Here is a 22,947-nt window from a genome sequence, read left to right on the forward strand (position 1 = left end):
CCATATCAACAACAAAAACACTGTAGAAGAAAGTCTCCTGTTGTGTACGATTCTATATGTTCCACATCAACAACAAAAACACTGTAGAAGAAAGTCTCCTGTTGTGTGCGGTTCTATATGTTCCATATCAACAACAAAAACACTGTAGAAGAAAGTCTCCTGTTGTGTACGATTCTATATGTTCCACATCAACAACAAAAACACTGTAGAAGAAAGTCTCCTGTTGTGTGCGGTTCTATATGTTCCATATCAACAACAAAAACACTGTAGAAGAAAGTCTCCTGTTGTGTACGGTTCCATATGTTCCATATCAACAACAAAAACACTGTAGAAGAAAGTCTCCTGTTGTGTACGGTTCAATATGTTCCATATCAACAACAAAAACACTGTAGAAGAAAGTCTCCTGTTGTGTACGGTTCTATATGTTCCATATCAACAACAAAAACACTGTAGAAGAAAGTCTCCTGTTGTGCACGGTTCTATATGTTCCATATCAACAACAAAAACACTGTAGAAGAAAGTCTCCTGTTGTGTACGGTTCTATATGTTCCACATCAACAACAAAAACACTGTAGAAGAAAGTCTCCTGTTGTGTACGGTTCTATATGTTCCACATCAACAACAAAAACACTGTAGAAGAAAGTTTCCTCTTGTGTACGGTTCTATATGTTCCACATCAACAACAAAAACACTGTAGAAGAAAGTCTCCTGTTGTGTACGGTTCTATATGTTCCACATCAACAACAAAAACACTGTAGAAGAAAGTCTCCTGTTGTGTACGGTTCTATATGTTCCACATCAACAACAAAAACACTGTAGAAGAAAGTCTCCTGTTGTGTACGGTTCTATATATTCCACATCAACAACAAAAACACTGTAGAAGAAAGTCTCCTGTTGTGTGCGGTTCTATATGTTCCATATCAACAACAAAAACACTGTAGAAGAAAGTCTCCTGTTGTGTACGGTTCTATATGTTCCACATCAACAATAAAAACACTGTAGAAGAAAGTCTCCTGTTGTGTGCGGTTCTATATGTTCCATATTAACAAAAACACTGTAGAAGAAAGTTTCCTGTTGTGTATGGTTCTATATGTCCCATATCAACAACAAAAACACTGTAGAAGAAAGTCTCCTGTTGTGTGCGGTTCTATATGTTCTACATCAACAACAAAAACACTGTAGAAGAAAGTCTCCTGTTGTGCACGGTTCTATATGTTCCATATTAACAACAAAAACACTGTAGAAGAAAGTCTCCTGTTGTGTACGGTACTATATGTTCCATATCAACAACAAAAACACTGTAGAAGAAAGTCTCCGGTTCTATATGTTCCACATCAACAACAAAAACACTGTAGAAGAAAGTCTCCTGTTGTGTGCGGTTCTATATGTTCCATATCAACAACAAAAACACTGTAGAAGAAAGTCTCCTGTTGTGTACGGTTCTATATGTTCCACATCAACAACAAAAACACTGTAGAAGAAAGTCTCCTGTTGTGTGCGGTTCTATATGTTCCATATCAACAACAAAAACACTGTAGAAGAAAGTCTCCTGTTGTGTGCGGTTCTATATGTTCCACATCAACAACAAAAACACTGTAGAAGAAAGTCTCCTGTGGTGTACGGTTCTATATGTTCCATATCAACAACAAAAACACTGTAGAAGACAGTCTCCTGTTGTGTACGGTTCTATATGTTCCACATCAACAACAAAAACACTGTAGAAGAAAGTCTCCTGTTGTGTACGGTTCTATATGTTCCATATCAACAACAAAAACACTGTAGAAGAAAGTATCCTGTTGTGTACGGTTCTATATGTTCCACATCAACAACAAAAACACTGTAGAAGAAAGTCCCCTGTTGTGTACGGTTCTATATGTTCCATATCAACAACAAAAACACTGTAGAAGAAAGTCTCCTGTTTTGTACGGTTCAATATGTTCCATATCAACAACAAAAACACTGTAGAAGAAAGTCTCCTGTTGTGTACGGTTCTATATGTTCAATATCAACAATAAAAACACTGTAGAAGAAAGTCTCCTGTTGTGCACGGTTCTATATGTTCCACATCAACAACAAAAACACTGTAGAAGAAAGTCTCCTGTTGTGTACGGTTCTATATGTTCCATATCAACAACAAAAACACTGTAGAAGACAGTTTCCTGTTGTGTACGGTTCTATATATTCCATATCAACAACAAAAACACTGTAGAAGAAAGTCTCCTGTTGTGTACGGTTCTATATGTTCCATATCAAGAACAAAAACACTGTAGAAGACAGTTTCCTGTTGTGTACGGTTCTATATGTTCCACATCAACAACAAAAACCAATAGAAGAAAGTCTCCTGTTGTGTGCGGTTCTATATATTCCATATCAACAACAAAAACACTGTAGAAGAAAGTATCCTGTTGTGTACGGTTCTATATGTTCCATATCAACAACAAAAACATTGTAGAAGATAGTTTCCTGTTGTGTACGGTTCCATATGTCCCATATCAACAACAAAACACTGTAGAAGAAAGTCTCCTGTTGTGTACGGTTCTATATGTTCCATATCAACAACAAAAACATTGTAGATGAAAGTTTCCTGTTGTGTACGGTTCCATATGTCCCATATCAACAACAAAAACACTGTAGAAGAAAGTCTCCTGTTGTGTACGGTTCTATATGTTCCACATCAACAACAAAAACACTGTAGAAGAAAGTCTCCTGTTGTGTACGGTTCTATATGTTCCATATCAACAACAAAAACACTGTAGAAGACAGTCTCCTGTTGTGTACGGTTCTATATGTTCCACATCAACAACAAAAACACTGTAGAAGAAAGTCTCCTGCTGTGTACGGTTCTTATGTTCCATAGCAACAACAAAACACTGTAGAAGAAAGTCTCCTGTTGTGTACAGTTCTATATGTTCCACATCAACAACAAAAACACTGTAGAAGAAAGTCCCCTGTTGTGTACGGTTCTATATGTTCCATATCAACAACAAAAACACCGTAGAAGAAAGTCTCCTGTTGTGTACGGTTCTATATGTTCTACATCAAAAACAAAAACACTGTAGAAGAAAGTCACACTGACAGTACATTGACAATATATGTGATATCGCCAAAACGTTTTCCTTCATACCTGTTCCCTTACTTTTCGCCATCAGTATATATCAAGCTAATCAGTTGAGCTCCTATTACCATGCCTGTGAGGTGAGGTAAAACAGGGTTTAACGTCTCGTTTAAGGTTAAATATTTTCATACTTTAATGTTTACACTGTTTCTTTCATGCTGATTGGCTGAATGGGTAGTCACGTGCTCTGATATTTGGAGATCACACCCCTGTGAACGGACTGGAAATTAACACGATGTGAACAATTCTTTTGTGAAATTGATCGTGTGAACTTTTGCCGGAACTACTTTCCGGGGTTTCCCCGACTTATCGATCGGTGTTTACAATCATCTCGTTTTTCTATTTTCTTTTTAATCCCTGCATTTATCAGAAATTTAATTAATTTGGTATTTTTGCTTTGTCTTGTAACATTTCATCTGACTTAAAAATAAATAAATCCTGGTTCTGGTGTTTAATGTCGTCTAGCTGCTAGATAAAACAAAATGGATTGTCCTTACGATGACTTGGATATACATGTAGAATAGCTATCTTTCAATACTAGATCTAATAACGCAAGTGAAGAAAAAGAATTCTGTAAAATAACTGAGGTGAACGAAATTGATTTATTGAGCGATATTGACCTTGATGTCTTGTTTTCGGAAATGACAGGAATCTAGCACCCATGAAAACAATGTCGTACCCTGCTCAGATGTGGCCGCTGACACAGATCAAAGCGACTGCTCCTGATCAATCCCAAACTAAAACCCGATTCACTATCGTATCGGGAAAAAAATCTAACATTTCGAGAAACCATAAAACATATTATGGTAAGGAAAGAAACTTAAATATACCCTCCTCCCTCAAAACAAAACAAAAAAACAAAACAAAAAAACAAAACAAAAAAACTCGCCTACCTAGTTTTACCGATTGGTCATCGGATACGAGAAAATATCCGTAGACGGATTTAATATTCAATTTTCTGAGTTGGCCGACCTTCTCCGACCTTCTCCGTGCATTCTAGGCCGAGAAGCGGCAGCACATGAGGAATGACGGGGCACAGAAATTAAGCTGGCATCAGGTCATACAGTAGGTCCATCTCAGGTGACAAGAAACACCAGCTGGGCAAAGTATTACAGCACACACGACAAATCGTCGCAAGCTCGGAGGTTCAAGCAGTTTGACCAGCGCTTTTAAATCTTTCACACTTCAATGAACCCATCCAAACTGACGTTCAATTCTTAATTGCACTTGCATAGCGCGTGTGTGTGTTTGGTTGCTTGTAATACTCAGGTCTAATGCCGATTTCATAGTTTAACATTGATAAAACTCAGACACATATTAACTCCGAGCCGACCAGTCCTTGTTTTATCCCCTTAATGCCGAGAACCAGGCAGGGAAACAACAAGTACCATTTTAATCTTTTTTCGGTATGACGCATCTGGGGATCGATACACCGACGCACTATTCACTAGACCGCGGAGGCGGTCTCTGATAATTATGATACTTATGTTAAGAGTAGAGATTATGGTGAGATTCGCGTAGGACGTCGAGATTGCTAATAATATCAATCTTATTTTCTTGGTGAGACTCAATTATTCACAGACTGCCACCAAATAGCTGGAATATTGTTCAATGCGGCGTTAAACAACAAAAAAACCAAACAAACAAGGATGTGGTTTGGTTCACAATGAAGCCTGACCGTTAGTCAATCTTCAAGACTAATTCTCCAAAATTAAAGTAAAAACGTCCAACTCAAGTCTAGAATGATAATGCATTGTTCTAGGCTCCATTTGGATCATATTTGTTTGATTTTGTAGAAATATATTTTCAAATAAGATAACTTTATTTCTGGGACTAAATGTTGGTCCACCTGACCGTGATCGGTTCAGAAAAAACAACAACACGGAAGAAATCTCAACATCACAAGAACACACCACAGTGATTTGGTTCGGTAAAGCCTCAAGATTTCATCTTACCATTGTTTTTCAGAGTGCCTGGCAGAGCGCCCTGTATGTCTGTGTTGTAGGTGATGTTGGAGAGTTGTCGACAGGTCAGATCTTTGCGCAGTAGATCGATAGGCGACTGGTGGGTACCGCCACAGCATCGTGTGTTCTCGGAGATGTTCTTCCAGTAGAGGGGACCTTCAAACGACGCTAATCATTACCAAACAATTCTCCTAATGAATGTTTAATGTTATTGATTTCTCAACACTGAGGTCGACCTCCCCGTGACATTATCGAAGCGTACGTACAATATCGAAACATTATTTGAACTGTGGTGCGCTTGTATTTGTTCATATCAAAACTGTAAACGGCTTGTGCAGCGCTAGGAAGATAGGTCAGTTGGAGACAGAGAGCAGGAAATTGAAGTGGAGTATTCGAAAGCATCCGCAATTGCCTCGGTCGATATTCAACATGGCCGTGGTTCTTGCCAGTAATAGCAAGCTAGTCTCATTGGTAATCCTAATACAACATTCCTTTACAAACGGCACATGTACCAACCGAACATAATTTGAAATTCGGAATTTTCAAGCCATTACGTCTTTAATAACAAGCGTGTAGCTTACCGTTAAAGGCGTCATGATTATAGCTGAACGGATCTTTCGAGATCGCACACAGGAAGGGATAATCCTCATCCTTGGCTGGTGAAGATGGCAGGACAGCGATGCAGATAATGGCGATGATGATCCCGGCGATGACCAGGGCACCCAGCACAAACAATGCCTTCTTCACTCGCCCCGACATCCGTGGTTCCTTGGCCGCTGTGCGTGCTGGATCATCTGGCATTTGATAATAAGTGTTCATCATCAGCGAGCAGGGATGGATTCATCCTCGTGCGAGGGTTGCATATGGTCCACAGCCTTACTCCGCCCGATGACATTTATTATAGTAAATGCGTCTGTTATTGACTGGCGTGGGAGGAGGAGCGGGCTTCCGATCACGTGAATGGGTGCTATTGTCTTGTTACGTTTCATTGAGACCGTTTGAGGTGAGGTGCGATGAGAGACAATGAGAGTTTAATCGAGAATGCAAACACAAGGGAGTGGGTGAGGTGGAGGTGAAGATGGATGAGAGACAATGAGGGTTTAGTCGAGAATGTAAACACAAGGGAAGGGTGAGTCGGAGGTGTGGTTGGATGAGAGACAATGAGGGTTCAGTCGAGAATCTAAATATAAGGGAGGGGGTGAGGTGGTGTGAGGAGGTTGAGGTGAGGTGGGATGAGAGACAATGAGAGTTTAGTCGAGAATGCAAACACAAGGGAGTGGGTGAGATGGAGGTGAAGATGGATGAGAGACAATGAGGGTTTAGTCGAGAATGTAAACACAAGGGAGGGGGTGAGGTGGGATGAGAGGCAATGAGGGTTTAGTCGAGAATCTAAATACAAGGGAGGGGGTGAGGTGGTGTGAGGAGGTTGAGTTGAGGTGGGATGAGAGACAATGAGGGTTTAGTCGAGAATGTAAACACAAGGGAAGGGTGAGTCGGAGGTGTGGTTGGATGAGAGACAATGAGGGTTCAGTCGAGAATCTAAATATAAGGGAGGGGGTGAGGTGGTGTGAGGAGGTTGAGTTGAGGTGGGATGAGAGACAATGAGAGTTTAGTCGAGAATGCAAACACAAGGGAGGGGGTGAGGTGGAGGTGAAGATGGATGAGAGACAATGAGGGTTTGGTCGAGAATGTAAACACAAGGGTGGGGGTGAGGTGGGATGAGAGACAATGAGGGTTTGTTCGAGAATGTAAACACAAGGGAGGGGTGAGGTGGAGGTGAGGTGGGATGAGAGACAATGAGGGTGTAGTCGAGAATATAAACACAAGGGAGACAGGAGGGTGGAGGTGAGGCGGGATGAGAGACAATGAGGGTTTGGTCGAGAATCTAAACACAAGAGAGGGGGTGAGGTGGTGTGAGGAGGGGGTGAGAGGGGAGATGTCGAGGTATTAAGCTTTTCCCGAACTCGAGAAAGGGTGTTTTATCAGATTTATGAACCTAACAATAAAGATGAAATATGTTTGAATAGGCTGGGAAAGTGTGTCAAAAAGTAATACATGAATTGCTTGTCTTCCATACATAAGTTGGACTCAACCAGCGCAAAGTGACCACAGTCAACAAACCGTTCCTGCTATTTATCAACATGGAAGTAAATGGATAAAATGTTACAACTATGTTTTAACGATATTTTATAGCGATATGTGTTTGTTTGTTGTTTGATGCTGCACTCAGAAATAACTTAGGTATATGGTGGCGGTTTGTAAATAGTCGAGTCTGGGCCACACGTGCCAATGATTTACATCATGAGCATCGATCTACGCATTTGGGATACGATGACATGCTGTGCTGTTACAGCGTAACAGTTTTCCGACATGTTTGTTCCCTGGCTGTCGGAAATCTCCTGTGCATGAGTCAAAATTGTCCTTGCGTTATGGTAAGCGAGTGTGAGTGTGACTGTGAGCGTGAGTGAGTTAATGCTTTACGTCAAATCGGCAATATTTCAGCCATATCGTGACGAGAAATTTTACATTTTTAATACATATATTTTAACTAAATTAAAACCTGTCATCGATGGACAGTAAAATTACTAGAATATCACAGTTTATTATTTAAAACTAGCATACAACTATAAAAAGATATCACTATAAATAACGGTACAATATTATGGTAAGCGAGACGCAATAAGGAAAATTAGGTTTTGACCACTTGTGACACACCACAGTGTGAGTATTGGCAGTATTTTTATTATAGTATGGTTAAACTTGTTTAAACAGTTTAATTGGACTGTCATAGGATAATATGTCCTGAATTTGCTTTCACAAGCCATGTACTGTGACTAAGTTTTCGCGTGTTTTTTGAAATATGCTGACGCATTCAATTTATGTTGAAGATTTCCCGTATAATTTAGTGTCACATAAGGTTACATACAAAAGAATATTTTTTATGTTGTTTTAGTGTGTCTCTTAAATTTGTTTAAAGGCTTTGTGTTATTTTTGTTGTAAAGCAAACTACTGTAATTATGATATTATATGCTAGCGACCAGGTTAAGTAACCATTTGTGGTTGTATTTCCTACAGCCTTTTACCCTTTATGAGAACCTCCATCTACAGAATAAACACCTTTAAATCTGATGACACTTGTACCATCATTTCTTGAATGGAAGAGGTTCGGGGTTATCCGACTTGTAGCTCGCAGGGATGATGCAAGTACACATGCATTCACCAAGTCAGCGAGCTTGACCACCCGATCCTGTTAGTCGCCTCTTACGACAAGCATTGTCAAGCATGCTGAAGACCTCTTCTAACCCGGATTTTCCCGGGTTTGATATATTAGTGATTGCGTGTTGTGAGAAATTTCATAGATTGCGCAATAAGGGAAAATTACACAAAACTGAACACGTTCCAATCTTACACGTGCTAAGGGTCAAATTGATAACGCGGTTCGGACAGAGTCCAGTGTCATTATCTCTTGTTAAGCTGGTCAGATGGAGTTATGCTAACACATTTGATATGTTAACATCTTTATCCATATTTACCGCTTTGTCCATCTAAACTTAGGAAAAAACAGTACTACGTATACATACATTCGTGTAATTCAAGAAAATGGTTACCTTGTCTTCTACATACCTGTTCAAAGCGGTGTTAACCCAAACTCACTTACTTTTCACTGAGTGAGTTTGATTTTACGCCGCTTTTAGCGATATTCTAGCATTATCACGGAAGGGGACGCCAAAAATGGGCTTCACACATTGTACCAATGTCGGGAATCGAACCCGGGTCTTTGGCGTGACGAGCGAACGCTTTAGCCACCAGGCTACCCTACCGCCCCTCACTCTTTATACTGAACTTAAGTCGTAAACACCTTTATCCCAAATGCCTCGATCAAATTAAATGAGGTGACGAGCGGACACTTTAACCACTAAGCTACCCCACCTCCCCCGATCACACAGACGGACTGTCTCAGTTTCGCAAATGGCACTAACGTCAACGTCTAAACCTGGGCCCCTTTCCACAAGCGGTTGTAGCGCTATGATGAACGTAAGCTTGTGTTAAGTATGGGAGTTAAGATCACCTCAGCACTGAGATCTCTTTGTGGAACGGGGCCCTGTAGACCGGCAGCCCAGAGCACTTTGGTCAAACGAACAAGGTACCAATATCCGAACACAGGAACATTTACTGTGTAACCCAACATATTCATATATGGATGTCTGCCGGGGAGCCCCTGCTGCGTGTGGCCCCTGGCCCCCCAAAAGAAGGGGCCATTCAAGGGCTGGATCAAACATTGGAGGTACCACATGAAAGTAAGTGTAAATGAACTGTTACATCTCACAGAGTACAGAATGGGCCACGCCAGACAAATCTTCCTCTGCAAAAGGCCTGCCAGACACCCCCAAAGAGGGTCCCAAAATTTGGGCTGGGTTAAACATTGGAGGTACCACATGAAATCAACATAAAATGAACTATTTCACTCTACTAAGAATAAAAACCCCATTGCCAGACAAATCGTCTGCTGCATAAGGCCCGCCAGACACCCCCAAATGTTGACCCTTAATGCACTCAGTGGACACTCTGGTAAAATTTGACCAGAGTATACATTCAAAGTACCCGATGAAAGTAAGTTTAGATCAACAGGTACATGTTACTGAGTACAACACGGCCCATACCTGACAAATTGTCCTCTGCATAAGGTCCGCCAGACCCCCCAGAGAGGGTCCCAAAATTTGGGCTGGGTTAAACATTGGAGGTACCACACTGGGGGGTCGCGCCTTCAGATTATAACAATTGCAATACAAACCAGGGGGGTCCAAGAAACAGGTTCTCATGACCTGCAAGTATGATCATGTTAATTCTAGTTCAAGTGGGAAATCACGCCATTAAGATAATTACAATGCCAAGACAAACCAGGGTGTGTCAAAGGAAGGTTTCTCACGACCTTAATGTATGATCATGTTTATTCAGTTCAAAGTGTTTTATGATTTGATAAATGCTTCAAGTTATATTGTGATTATAACGTCAGTAGCACTATTATTAAGATTTCATATTTGCATTCAGAGGTTGGCAGAAAAGAAAAGGCTAGGTGTGGTTTGGAAACGGCTTTTCTTTTAACAAAAGAATTCACATTTGCTTGAAAACACAGCTCTTTGGTAACAATGATACAAAATTCAGTCAATCGTGACAGATCAACAATTGCTTGTTTAGAATTTTGTGTTGTGGAAAACACCCTGAATGGATCAGGTCAATGCAACCTTTCTTGGCATTTTACCGGGAGGTAAGAAAAGTTTTCCCGGGAAGCTTGATGTCTGTTTCTCGAGAGAAGTGACGTGCTCGTCACACACCTCAGAAAAAAAAAGTTAAATTTATTGTGTATGGCTTTCCATTCTTTATTGAGGGTATTAAAAAACAGATATATATATATATATATATATATATATATATATATATATATATATATATATATATATGTACACTAGGTCATCCTGGGATAAAAGTCTAAACACATTTAACCGTGGCACAGCTCACGCGCCAATATCATGACTCTCTGTCTAGTGTAAGACGTTTATTCAAACAGATAGATGGCAAATCTGAGACGTAAGGCCTTGTGAATATTTAGATATATAGTGGAGGTTTCATAACAGATATTTGAGTATTGAAATCAAAACCATGTCACATTATGAACATACATTTACATTTATTAACAAGAACAAAATCATAAAACATGATGGGTAATTACATTTCACATTTGGTGGTGCGATAGTTTTGACGAGGTGAATATCAGTAACGGACCTTCTCTTTTCAACAGAAAAATATTTTTGTATCCAACCGTGACACTCCGAGAAAAGTTGTGAAGATCAGGACGAAAATACATCAAGAATGGAACATTCATCTTTTCGTGTCACCAAACCCTGTTCATCTCTTTCCGTGACCTGACAAACTTGATATTTTCACACAGGTCTGTGCCACGATTTTGTTAGGTTTCTCGATACGATAAACTTTTCGGGACCGACCATAAATATGGAAATATTTGGCCGGAATTCAGCTTTTTAGATGATAAAACTTGCTAAATAAACGGAGATCATAGGTTTTTAAACACAATTATCACCAAAAGATTTCCAAATGGTATTAGGGACTGTCATTTACCATTCTTATAGCAGGCTTTGAGGACTACCTAAGCATGTTTGGGTTTGTAGGAATCCATAGCCAAGCTATCAGGCTATAGCAGGCTTTGAGGACTTCATAGCTGATCAGATATATATTCACAAGAATCAGATTCATGCCTTTTTTTTAATTACATTTCAACGATAGGCCTAATCTATGATATCAATACTAGTATTCAGAGACCTGATTTTATAAATACGTGATTTTAATCTCAATAAAATCCTTCCATCTTTAAGAACAAAACATAAATTTGACCATCTGTTGACTCTCAGAGCTGATGTCCAATGTTTCATTATGCACACTGGGATTACAGAGGGTCAACTGTGTGGGGTGGGGTGAGGGTCTGTCTAGCGGGCCTTATGCAGAAGAGGATTTGTTTGGTAATGGGTATTTTGTAATAAGTAGAGTGTAATAGTTCATTTTATGTTGGTTCCATGTGATACCTCCAATGTTTAAGCCTTATGCAGAGGAAGATTTATCTGGTGCGGCCCATTCTGTACGCTGTGATATGAACCTGTTCATTCAAACGTACCTTAATGTGGTACAATCGATATATATTCCAGACCAATTTTACCCTTGTATACCTGAAGGGTCAACTTTGTGTGGGTGTCTGGCGGGCCTTATGCAGAAGATGATTTGTCATCACACACACACCCGTACATGCACGTCGCTATATAAGTGCAATTATCCTGGGCGCGACGTTAAACCCAATTTCACCTCACCTCACCAGTAGACCGGCAGCCCAGAGCACTTTGGTCAAACGAACAAGGTACCAATATCCGAACACAGGAACATTTACTGTGTAACCCAACATATTCATATATGGATGTCTGCCGGGGAGCCCCTGCTGCGTGTGGCCCCTGGCCCCCCAAAAGAAGGGGCCATTCAAGGGCTGGATCAAACATTGGAGGTACCACATGAAAGTAAGTGTAAATGAACTGTTACATCTCACAGAGTACAGAATGGGCCACGCCAGACAAATCTTCCTCTGCAAAAGGCCTGCCAGACACCCCCAAAGAGGGTCCCAAAATTTGGGCTGGGTTAAACATTGGAGGTACCACATGAAATCAACATAAAATGAACTATGATATGAACCTGTTCATTCAAACGTACCTTAATGTGGTACAATCGATAAATATTCCAGACCAATTTTACCCGTGTATACCTGAAGGGTCAACTTTGTGTGGGTGTCTGGCGGGCCTTATGCAGAAGATGATTTGTCTGGCAATGGGTATTGTGCAATAAGTAGAGTGCAATTGTTCATTTTATGTTGGTTTCATGTGGTACCTCCAATGTTTAACCCAGCCCAAATTTTGGGACCCTCTCTGGGGGGTCTGGCGGACCTTATGCAGAGGACAATTTGTCAGGTATGGGCCGTGTTGTACTCAGTAACATGTACCTGTTGATCTAAACTTACTTTCATCGGGTACTTTGAATGTATACTCTGGTCAAATTTTACCAGAGTGTCCACTGAGTGCATTAAGGGTCAACATTTGGGGGTGTCTGGCGGGCCTTATGCAGCAGACGATTTGTCTGGCAATGGGGTTTTTATTCTTAGTAGAGTGAAATAGTTCATTTTATGTTGATTTCATGTGGTACCTCCAATGTTTAACCCAGCCCAAATTTTGGGACCCTCTTTGGGGGTGTCTGGCAGGCCTTTTGCAGAGGAAGATTTGTCTGGCGTGGCCCATTCTGTACTCTGTGAGATGTAACAGTTCATTTACACTTACTTTCATGTGGTACCTCCAATGTTTGATCCAGCCCTTGAATGGCCCCTTCTTTTGGGGGGCCAGGGGCCACACGCAGCAGGGGCTCCCCGGCAGACATCCATATATGAATATGTTGGGTTACACAGTAAATGTTCCTGTGTTCGGATATTGGTACCTTGTTCGTTTGACCAAAGTGCTCTGGGCTGCCGGTCTACTGGTGAGGTGAGGTGAAATTGGGTTTAACGTCGCGCCCAGGATAATTGCACTTATATAGCGACGTGCATGTACGGGTGTGTGTGTGTGGCTGCTTGTACTAGACCGGACTGATGCCAATTTATAGTGCTAGCCCACTGAGATACCATGCCGCAGTTTAACATGAATACCCTACTCAGACACAGTATACTGACTCAGAGCCGACCAGTCCTTGCTTTAACCCCTTAATGCCGAGCGCTAGACAGGGTAACAACAAGTACCATCTTTTAACGTCTTATGGTATGACGCGGGCGGACGCTCTACCACTAGACCAAGGAGGCGGTCGGAACGGGGCCCTGGACTAGATATGGGAGCTAGGCGTGGAGCACAAATGGTTACATCCGTCATGTACAAGGTTCACGGGTACGTGTTTGGGTCTCATATAGAAGGATTTGCCTTGTTGTGAAATCTTTTGTTGTAGACTTTACATGATGTCATAGAGGCATATCCACAAAATATGTTGAGTCAACTGAGCACATCCCTTGACAGTGACATGTCAGTAAAATAAACAGGGTCAACGTGGACATTGGACAACCTTGAGGAATGTGCAGCGATCAAGTACTTGAAGAAAGTGTTGGCGTGAAATCTGTGAAATCTGTTGTTGTGGACATTAAATGATGTCATAGAGGCATATCCACAAAATATGTTGAGTCAACAGAGCACATCCTTTGACAGTGACATGTCAGGAAAATAAACAGGGTCAACCTGGACATTGGACAACCTTGAGGAATGTGAAGTACTTGAAGAAAGGGTTGGCGGTGATGAGCTTAATCAGCAATATTCCAACTATATGACGGAGTTCTGTTCATGGTCGAATCTGGTCTAGACAATCTTGTGATTGAAACAGTAGATGTTCAAGATGAACGTCATCTCTTCTCTATATTTGGATGGTCACCATTAGAGCTCGTGCCAACTGTCTAGGGTTCTGTGGTTGTTGCTGACGTGCTCGCAGTCGTTGATCCAGTGCATCCAATACATGTTGTTTTGGATTTAAATTTGGAGACATTGAGGGCCATGGCAGGACCTGGATGTTGTGATTCCTGTAAAAGGTTGTTGTCAGTCTTGCCGTGTGAGGTCGGGCGTTGTCTTGTTGGAAAATGACGTTCGGTTGTTGCATAATGGGAAGGACGTGTGGCCGAAAATTCTGATCTGGGTGACGTTGGGCCGTTAAATTCCAAATCTGTTCTACCAGTGTAGGAGATGGCTTGCCCACATCATCACACTACCACCACCAAATCTGTCCAAATCCAGTATGCAGTGTTTTCGTGAATAACATTCCCCGCGACGCCTGTGAACACGATATCTACTGTCCGCACGGCGAATCATAAAACGTGACTCCTCACAAAACCAAACTTGTCTCCATCGCAGTTGTGTCCATACTCTGTGACCTTGACACCAATGACGTCGCAGGTCCGTCAAAATGACACCTCGAACTGGTCGTCTGGCGCGAATAGCTTCAGCGCGTAAGCAGTTCCACACTGATATCCTACGCAATCCTGGTATTGACGCAGTTGTAAAGGTGGCCATGGGGGTTCTTTCACGTATGTGACGTAGCCGTATGAATCTGTCCTGTGCTTTAGTAGTGATACGTGGTCGACCGGTTCTGGGAAGGTCACGTGTTGTCCCGTGTGTCTGATAACGGTTCCACTGTGCTTGGTGGAAAAAACCCGTGGCTACAGCTGAAGATGATTCTTCTGTTTGCAGTCGGCCAATGGCAATGTTGCGTTGGGCTTCCGTCAGTCGTGGCATGTTTTCGCTGTTCACTTGCTCTTAGATTGTGATGGCATGCAAATGAAAACCCGACATTTTTATAGCTCAACAAGTGATGTTGCACGTGCATGTTGGTGTGCTTCGGCGCAAGGCTATCAAGTGTTTGTGTATTTGCGATTTTCCATCTTTCCACACAAATATATCCAAGTTCATTCATAAATGACGAATGAATTTTTGGTATTAATTGTGTATAGATTTCGGCAACGCTCTGTCAGATATTTAAGATTTTTCTACTTTTGCGTTTTTTGCAGAGTATAGTTCCTGCGTGTGTCACACACATGCACATGTTGGATATGACGTATTTATCCTGTTTTGTAAACACATGTTATGTCGGGGACCCCTCAAAAGCTTCAGTACGCACAGCATACAATTATGTACCTTTGTCGCCGTCAATTCCCTTCCGTACTGACATCTTGACAACACAAACGCTTGTTCACAGAAGCTGTAAGTCGGACAGCTGACTAGTTGAGGGTCGCTGGTAGGTTTACAGAAGAAAGATTTCTTATAAAGCTGGGATAGGGCTATTCACGAGGTCGTACTGCCAGTTGTTGTGTGGGTGGTGTTTTATTGACTTCTGCAATTGAGGGTGCCAACCACCATCCTCTAGGCTTACCGGCATACCACTTAATTTGTTTTGGTATTAAACTTAGGACATCTTGAGTCATATCAGTGTACACACCTTGCACAAGTAAATTCGAATTTTCACCTGGAATGCATAACCATGCGTGCTCATAAGCTTTCATCTTCCCGAGGCAAGAGCGTCCACTTGCCTTTTTTTTCAAAGTCTTGTTTCCACCCTCGCCACATCAAGCCCACTTTCCGTTGTTAAATATGATTGGACTATCGCAGATATCGATGGTCCAATCAGAGAACGTTTCACAAAAATCAACATCCACGGCTGGTACATCTTCGTATGAAAGTGATTTACCTCTGTCTGTCTTTGTTGACACGAATATGTCTTTTTCCTCTTTTAAAAAAACCCAAAGATTGCCTTAAGTTTGTTTTTGTGTCGGGGATGAAATAGCGAATGTTTTCGTTTTCTGACCGACTATACCGTCGCCTAAGGTAGTCGCCATCTTTTTGAAGCCATATGAGATAAGAACTGCGATCTGATTGGATGTCGCGTTTACATTACAAGGGGCACAACTCGTGATCTACACTGGGTGGTGCCAGGGTCGAGCCAAGAAAAGTGGCCTTGATTCGGCAACTAGACTTTATAGTGGACACGCTTGCCTCGGGAAGATAACAAGCTTTGGGTTAAATATTTCAGTGATTTGTCACTCTTTGGAAGGTGAAAAATACGAATAGTTTGAACATTGGAATGTTGGCTACCACGTACCAGATACATATAAATACTTCATGGCACACTGTGCCCTGCACTGCAGGCTCCCGAATGCCACTGGTACCAAAAGGATGTTGGCATCCTCGTTATTACTACATCCTGCTCGTTATAGGCGGATGAATTCACTGTCGGTTATTTATACATATGTCCTCTCCACTTTAAATTGGGGAACGGGCACCTATGAATGTTCATAAACGTGTCCTATCTGATTTTAACTTGCCAACAATCGGCGCATCGACCCGAGAAGAGGTTTCTTCTCCCTCTATCTACCGGCACCGGCGGAGGGGAGCTGTTTAACACTGCCCCGGGTGATGTTAAGGGACCCGTTCGGAGGTTCAATCTGTAAAGGTTACTGTCTTTTGTTATGTCCCAGGAATTCTTTCCTTTAACTGCACGTGGTATGTTTATATTCATGTACTGGACAACTATTTGTCCTCATACTTCAGGGGCGCAACTTGGCTACTTTTAGGTCTAAACAAAACCATTTTTATGAGGGCGTAAATACATATTAAATACAAAGTCACCATGCCATTGACAAAGTCGCAGAATTTTGATCTTTGAATTAACGTTAGGGCAATTCGGCGGTTCCGTCCTCCAGCAAAGTCGTCAATCACTTCGTCAATGGCAATGGCAATTTCCTTGTGGAAGTGGAGGAGTGCCACAAAGCTCATTCTCTCGTTGGTCATTGTTGACACGAGGCATGTCTTGATCCGCCCCATTGTGCTGAACCAACGTTCTGCAGTGGCAGAGTGACCAGGGTTTTCACAGCTATGATAAACCATCTACCACTAAAATCCTAAAGTGCGTAAAGATTCCGACTTTCAAGTTAGACAATAAATAACATGTTAGACCGTGTAAAGCTTTTTTTAGGCGTAAAAATACAAATTGTATTGTGGCCTAGTCGTTTAAGGCGCCGCGATTCGCTGTGCAGAGTTGCGTCCCTTGGGCACACCAGAAACCTATGATTGTGGGTTCGAATCCCGGTTCGCCCCGATTATGTTTCTATGTTTGTCAGCACCATACCCGTGCTCGTGGGTTTCACTGAAGTGGTACACGTCTGAGACCTGCATCACTTCGGGCTTTCCTCCCACATTAAGCTGACACGCCGCGATATAACTGCCAGTGGAATACTGTTAAAAGCGGCGTTAAACCCAACTCACTCGCTCTGCTACAATGGTAGTTTCACCCCTGTATTTCATGTGAAAGCCAGTCTCCGTGGTCTAGTGGATAAAGCGTCTTCCCTGAGAAAAAAGGTCGTTGTTTCGATCTCTTGCCACGTCATACCAAAAAGACGTCAAAAGATAGTACTTGTTGTTTGCCAGCCTGGCGTTCGGGTCAAATATCATTTCATTTGTATTCCACATATAATGACTTATATTTCAATCTTTTTTTCAATATGTACGAGGGGTGTTCATTAAAGATTTCCCCTTAACCACTTAGGGTTATCATATTTGGTTGAAATTTCACATGTGTAATGATACATGTATCTATGGGGTTATGTCTTAATTTGCATCACCGAACTATTAATCTTACCACTTTTACAGGTGTTATGATCGAGTAGGGTGTGACAATGGCGCCAGTAGAATACCGAGCAGTGATTAGGTTTTTTATATTTGAAAGGTCGCACACCAAAAGAAACTTTCGATGAAATGAAAGCAACTTATGGGGAAGATGCCCCATCATATGACGTTGTTAAACACTGGCATCGCCAGTTCAAGTGTGGTCGGACATCTGTGGAAACAGCTGCCATTCCTGGTCGCCCCCATTCAGCCATTGTTGAGGACACTATCCATCAAGTGGAGACCGCCATTTTGGCAGACCGACGTATAACTGTTCGCCAGTTAGCACAAGATGTCAAGATCAGCGTAGGGTCTGTGAAAAAAATCATCCATGACAATTTGAACATGCATAAGGTGTCTGCACGATGGATTCCCAGGTTGCTCACACCTTTCCAAAAGCAGGTACGAGTCAATTGCTCAAAGGATCTTTTGGACATGTGCAAAAAAAACCCAGGCAAACCTTTTTGACAGACTTATCACACAGGATGAAACATGGGTCCATCACTGTGATCCTGAGACTAAAATTCAGTCGATGCAATGGAAGCATGTGGAGTCACCACCCCCAAAGAAGGCACGTGTCCAACCCTCTGCAGGCAAGGTCATGCTCACGGTGTTTTGGGACCAGCATGGAGTAGTGATGATGGATTTCTTGGCAAAGGGTACCACAATTACAGGAGCTTATTATGCTTCACTGCTGCGGAAATTGCGGGACGCTATCAAGCTTAAGAGGCGTGGCATGCTGACCAAGGGTGTCCGTCTCCTGCAAGACAATGCTCCAGTACACAACTCTCATGTTGCCCATACAGAAGCGCGGTCCTGTGGCTATGAAATCCTTCCACATCCTCCTTACTCTCCTGACCTTGCACCATCTGACTTCCACCTCTTTCCAACCATGAAGTCATTTTTGAAGGGAAAACGTTTCACAGATGATGAAACACTGATTTCGGAAGTCAAGTCCTGGTTTGAGACGCAAAATGAGGGCTTTTACAAGCGAGGTCTCCATAGTTGCATAAAACGATGGGAGAAGTGTGTAACTCTTGATGGTTCCTATGTGGAGAAAGACTAATACCTATGCCAAGTTTCATTCCACTAGGTCCATCGGAAGTGGGTCAGGGGATCTCTTTAATGAACACCCCTCGTATGTTGTTATCAACATGTTCTTTAACAGCATATAGTGGAATGTATTCAAGTGTTTCAATTACAGGTGAGGTGAGGTGAAATTGGGTTTAACGTCGCGTCCAAGATTATTGCACTTATATAGCGACTTGCATGCACGTGTGTGTGTGGCTGCTTGTACTAGGCCGGACTGATGCCGATTTATAGTGCTAGCTCACTGAGATACCATGCCGCAGTTTAACATGAATACCCCACTCAGACACAGTATACTGACTCCTAGCCGACCAGTCCTTGTTTAAGCCTCTTAATGCCGAGCACCAGACAGAGTAACAACAAGTACCGTCTTTTAACGCCTTTTGGTATGACGTGGCCGAACCCCGAAACCTTCCGCTCTCCGGGCGGACGCTCTACCACTAGACCACGGAGGCGGTCTTCAATTACAGCCTTACTTGCTAGTATGTATACCCGCAATGTATTTTTACTCACATGCTATTTTCGACCTCTTTGCATAATTATTGCTTTTTGAATTTTACAAATCCCTGAAGTGAACGTATGAACTGCGCCATGGAGATGCTCCATGCAGCATGATCTACACAAACTCGGTTTCCAAAGTTTCTGTCTATATATTACAGTGTCGAATCTATTGTTAGCATTGACGTACAAGGACACAGTATGGCGCCTATCGCAAGTACCGGCGTGCTGGGGAATGAATCTTCCCATTAACCCAACTTATATTGTTTCGTACAAAAGTAAAAACAGATAAGAAGGGTCGACACTCCCCCCAAAACAGAACGTGTCTCCTATATTTTGCTACATAAGCTGGGTAAGTGGGAATGCCTTGGTGTCAAAGGTAAATCATAAAGCCAAACACGTACGCTTTGTGTAGGAGATGCGACATTGTATCTCTCGGAGTAGGGTAATCACCAAACCACAATGGTACCAGGTATCAAGTTCTACAGCAACGTTTACTTACAACGCTCGACTTTCTTTCGGGCTGAATATACGTTACGTGGCATGAGGAACATGCAAGCGTGAGTGAGTGAGTTAAAATTTTACATCGCATCGGCAGCCATATCGCGACTCCATGCAAGATATTCAGTGGTATCATGGAGTCTATATTAAGTTTCATATTGACTTCTCTTGACGGCAAGATTGGTTTACTCACGATGAATACTCCCAACACAGAATACCGCTTGGTTAAGGGCATCACAGTGTTTTGTTCAGGGCATCACATCGTTTCACAATGCTTTGTTCAGGGCATCGCGGTGCTTTTTTCAGGGCGTCACGGTGCACTGTTCGGGGCGTCACGGTGCTTTGTTCAGGGCGTCAAATTGCTTTGTTCAGGGCATCACAGGGCTTTAATCAGGGCATCAAATTGCTTTGCTAAGGGCATCACGTCGCTTTTATTGGGGTGCCACGGTGCTTTGTTCAGGGCATAACAGTGGTTTGTTCAGGGCATCACGGGGCTTTGTTCAGGGCGTCACAGTGCTTCACAATGCTTTGTTCAGGGCATCGCGGTGCTTTTTTCAGGGCGTCACGGTGCCTTGTTCGGGGCGTCACGGTGCTTTGTTCAGGGCGTCAAATTGCTTTGTTCAGGGCATCACAGGGCTTTGTTCAGGGCATCAAATTGCTTTGTTAAGGGCATCACGTCGCTTTGTTTGGGGTGTCACGGTGCTTTCTTCAGGGCATAACAGTGGTTTGTTCAGGGCAACACGGGGCTTTGTTCAGGGCATCACAGGGCTTTGTTCAGGGCATCAAATTGCTTTGTTAAGGACATCATGTCGCTTTGTTTGGGGTGTCACGGTGCTTTGTTCAGGGCATCACGGTGCATTGTTCAGGGTGTCCCGATGCTTTGTTCAGGGCATCACGGTGCATTGTTTAGGGCATCATGATGCTTTGTTCAGGGCATCACGGTGCATTGTTCAGGGTGTCCCGATGCTTTGTTCAGGGCATCACAGTGCATTTTTCAGGGCATCATGGTTCTTAGTTCAGGGAATCACGTTGCTTTGTTCAGGTCATCAGATCACTTTGTTCAGAGCGTCGCGGGGCTTTGTTCAGGGAGTCACGGGGCTTTATTCAGGGAGTCACAGGGCTTTGTTCAGGGAGTCACGGGGTTTTGTTCAGGGAGTCACGGGGCTTTGTTCAGGGAGTCACGGGGCTTTTTCAGGGAGTCACAGGGCTTTGTTCAGGGAGTCATGGGGCTTTATTCAGGGAGTCACAGGGCTTTGTTCAGGGAGTCACGGGGCTTTATCCAGGGAGTCACGGGGCTTTGTTCAGGGAGTCACGGGGCTTTTTCAGGGAGTCACGGGGCTTTGTTCAGGGAGTCATGGGGCTTTATTCAGGGAGTCACGGGGCTTTGTTCAGGGAGTCACGGGGCTTTTTTCAGGGAGTCACGGGGCTTTGTTCAGGGAGTCATGGGGCTTTATTCAGGGAGTCACGGGGCTTTGTTCAGGGAGTCACGAGGCTTTGTTCAGGGAGTCACGAGGCTTTATTCAGGGAGTCACGAGGCTTTGTTCAGGGAGTCACGGGGCTTTGTTCAGGGAGTTACGGGGCTTTGTTCAGGGCGTCACGGGGCTTTGTTCAGGGCATCACATCACTTTGTTCAGGGAGTCACGTTGCTTTATTCAGGGAGTCACGGGGCTTTATTCAGAGAGTCACGGGGCTTTGTTCAGGGCATCATATCACTTTGTTCAGGGAGTCACGGGGCTTTATTCAGGGCGTCACGGGGCTTTGTTCAGGGCGTCACGGGGCTTTGTTCAAGGCATCACATCACTTTGTTCAGAGTGTCACGGGGCTTTGTTCAGGGAGTCACGGGGCTTTGTTCAAGGCATCACATCACTTTGTTCAGAGCGTCACGGTGCTTTATTCAGGGAGTCACGGGGCTTTGTTCAGGGAGTCACGGGGCTTTGTTCAGGGCATCACATCACTTTGTTCAGAGCGTAACGGTGCTTTATTCAGGGAGTCACGGGGCTTTTGTTCAAGGCATCACATCGTTTTGTTCAGGGCATCACGGTGCTTTGTTCAGGGCGTCACGGTGCTTTGTTCAGGGCATCACGGGGCTTTGTTCATACACATCATCCAGAGAGACAGCATCACACTTAGAGACATCATCACTCAAGTTTACATCAACTATGCCCAATGTTCTGTTTACCAAAAACCTCAATGAGAAAACTTTACCGCATCAAACCAAATGTTGGTATAAAACTAAAGCCTTTTCTAGGGCCATTATTGATTGATCATGATGTAGATAGTGTTAACACACATGCATAATGTATACCTTTTTGCGAACACCTGGTGTCATCACTGATTTTCAGTGATCCATTCATATTATTTTCACCGTTATTTTGTTTTTTATGACAAGTGGAATCTGTTTCGGCAGATAATCGAAACTGGTTATTCACTGGAGTTGACGTCATATATTTAAGTCACAATTAACTACCTCACGTCGGTTTGAGTCTGCCAGACATATCAGTAGCTGAAAAAATAGCAATGTCCCAACAAACAGCCAAGTCCCAGAGACTTAACGACCCGATCCAATCGTGTCGCCTCATAAGACACACGGGCTCAAAATCATCATAAATCCAGTGCCGTAGGCAGCCGGGGGGCAGGGAGGGCAATTGCCCCCTAGATTTTTTATAGAAAACAGTTTTATTTGAATCAAGTTGGGGACAAGTGATACTTGTACAAATATTTGCCCCCCCCCCCCCCCCCCCCCCCCCCCTCCTGTCAAAAAAAGTTAAATACGGCCTTGAAATCCACATAAAGTGTGGTATTTTTGGATATGTTATTTACTGAGGTTCGATAGAAATATGACATGTGTTTTCATCAAGCGTTGTCGCCAGGGTTAGGGCATGTCTTTGAAACCTATTCAAAGAGACTCAGTTTCAATTGACATATTTGAACGTCTCGCAACTGACAAGGAAAAATTGCTTTTGAGATTGATGACAACGTTGTAATGTACAATTGC

At 42.9% G+C, this 22,947-nt stretch overlaps 1 protein-coding gene across 2 annotated transcripts in view; it reads right to left on the reverse strand.

Annotated features, from left to right (window-relative positions):
* Positions 1–22,947, reverse strand: part of LOC124140403 (alpha carbonic anhydrase 2-like) — a 36,527-nt gene that overhangs the window by 13,127 nt on the left and 453 nt on the right. Inside the window, exons 1-3 of one of the 2 annotated variants that reach the window (XM_046507932.2) lie at positions 15,342–15,434; positions 5,661–5,873; positions 5,071–5,235 (exon numbers count right to left, since the gene is read on the reverse strand). In XM_046507932.2, coding sequence (XP_046363888.1) covers positions 5,071–5,235; positions 5,661–5,873; positions 15,342–15,375 — 412 coding nt within the window. In that variant the 5' untranslated portion in view covers positions 15,376–15,434. Of the gene's footprint in view, positions 1–5,070; positions 5,236–5,660; positions 5,874–15,341; positions 15,435–22,947 lie in introns of those variants that run through there. The other variant, XM_046507930.2, reaches the window with a different exon arrangement.

Source organism: Haliotis rufescens, unplaced genomic scaffold, assembly GCF_023055435.1.
Source record: "Haliotis rufescens isolate VD_foot unplaced genomic scaffold, xgHalRufe1.0.p SCAF_37, whole genome shotgun sequence".
In the NCBI taxonomy this organism is placed as follows: Eukaryota; Metazoa; Mollusca; class Gastropoda; order Lepetellida; family Haliotidae; genus Haliotis; species Haliotis rufescens.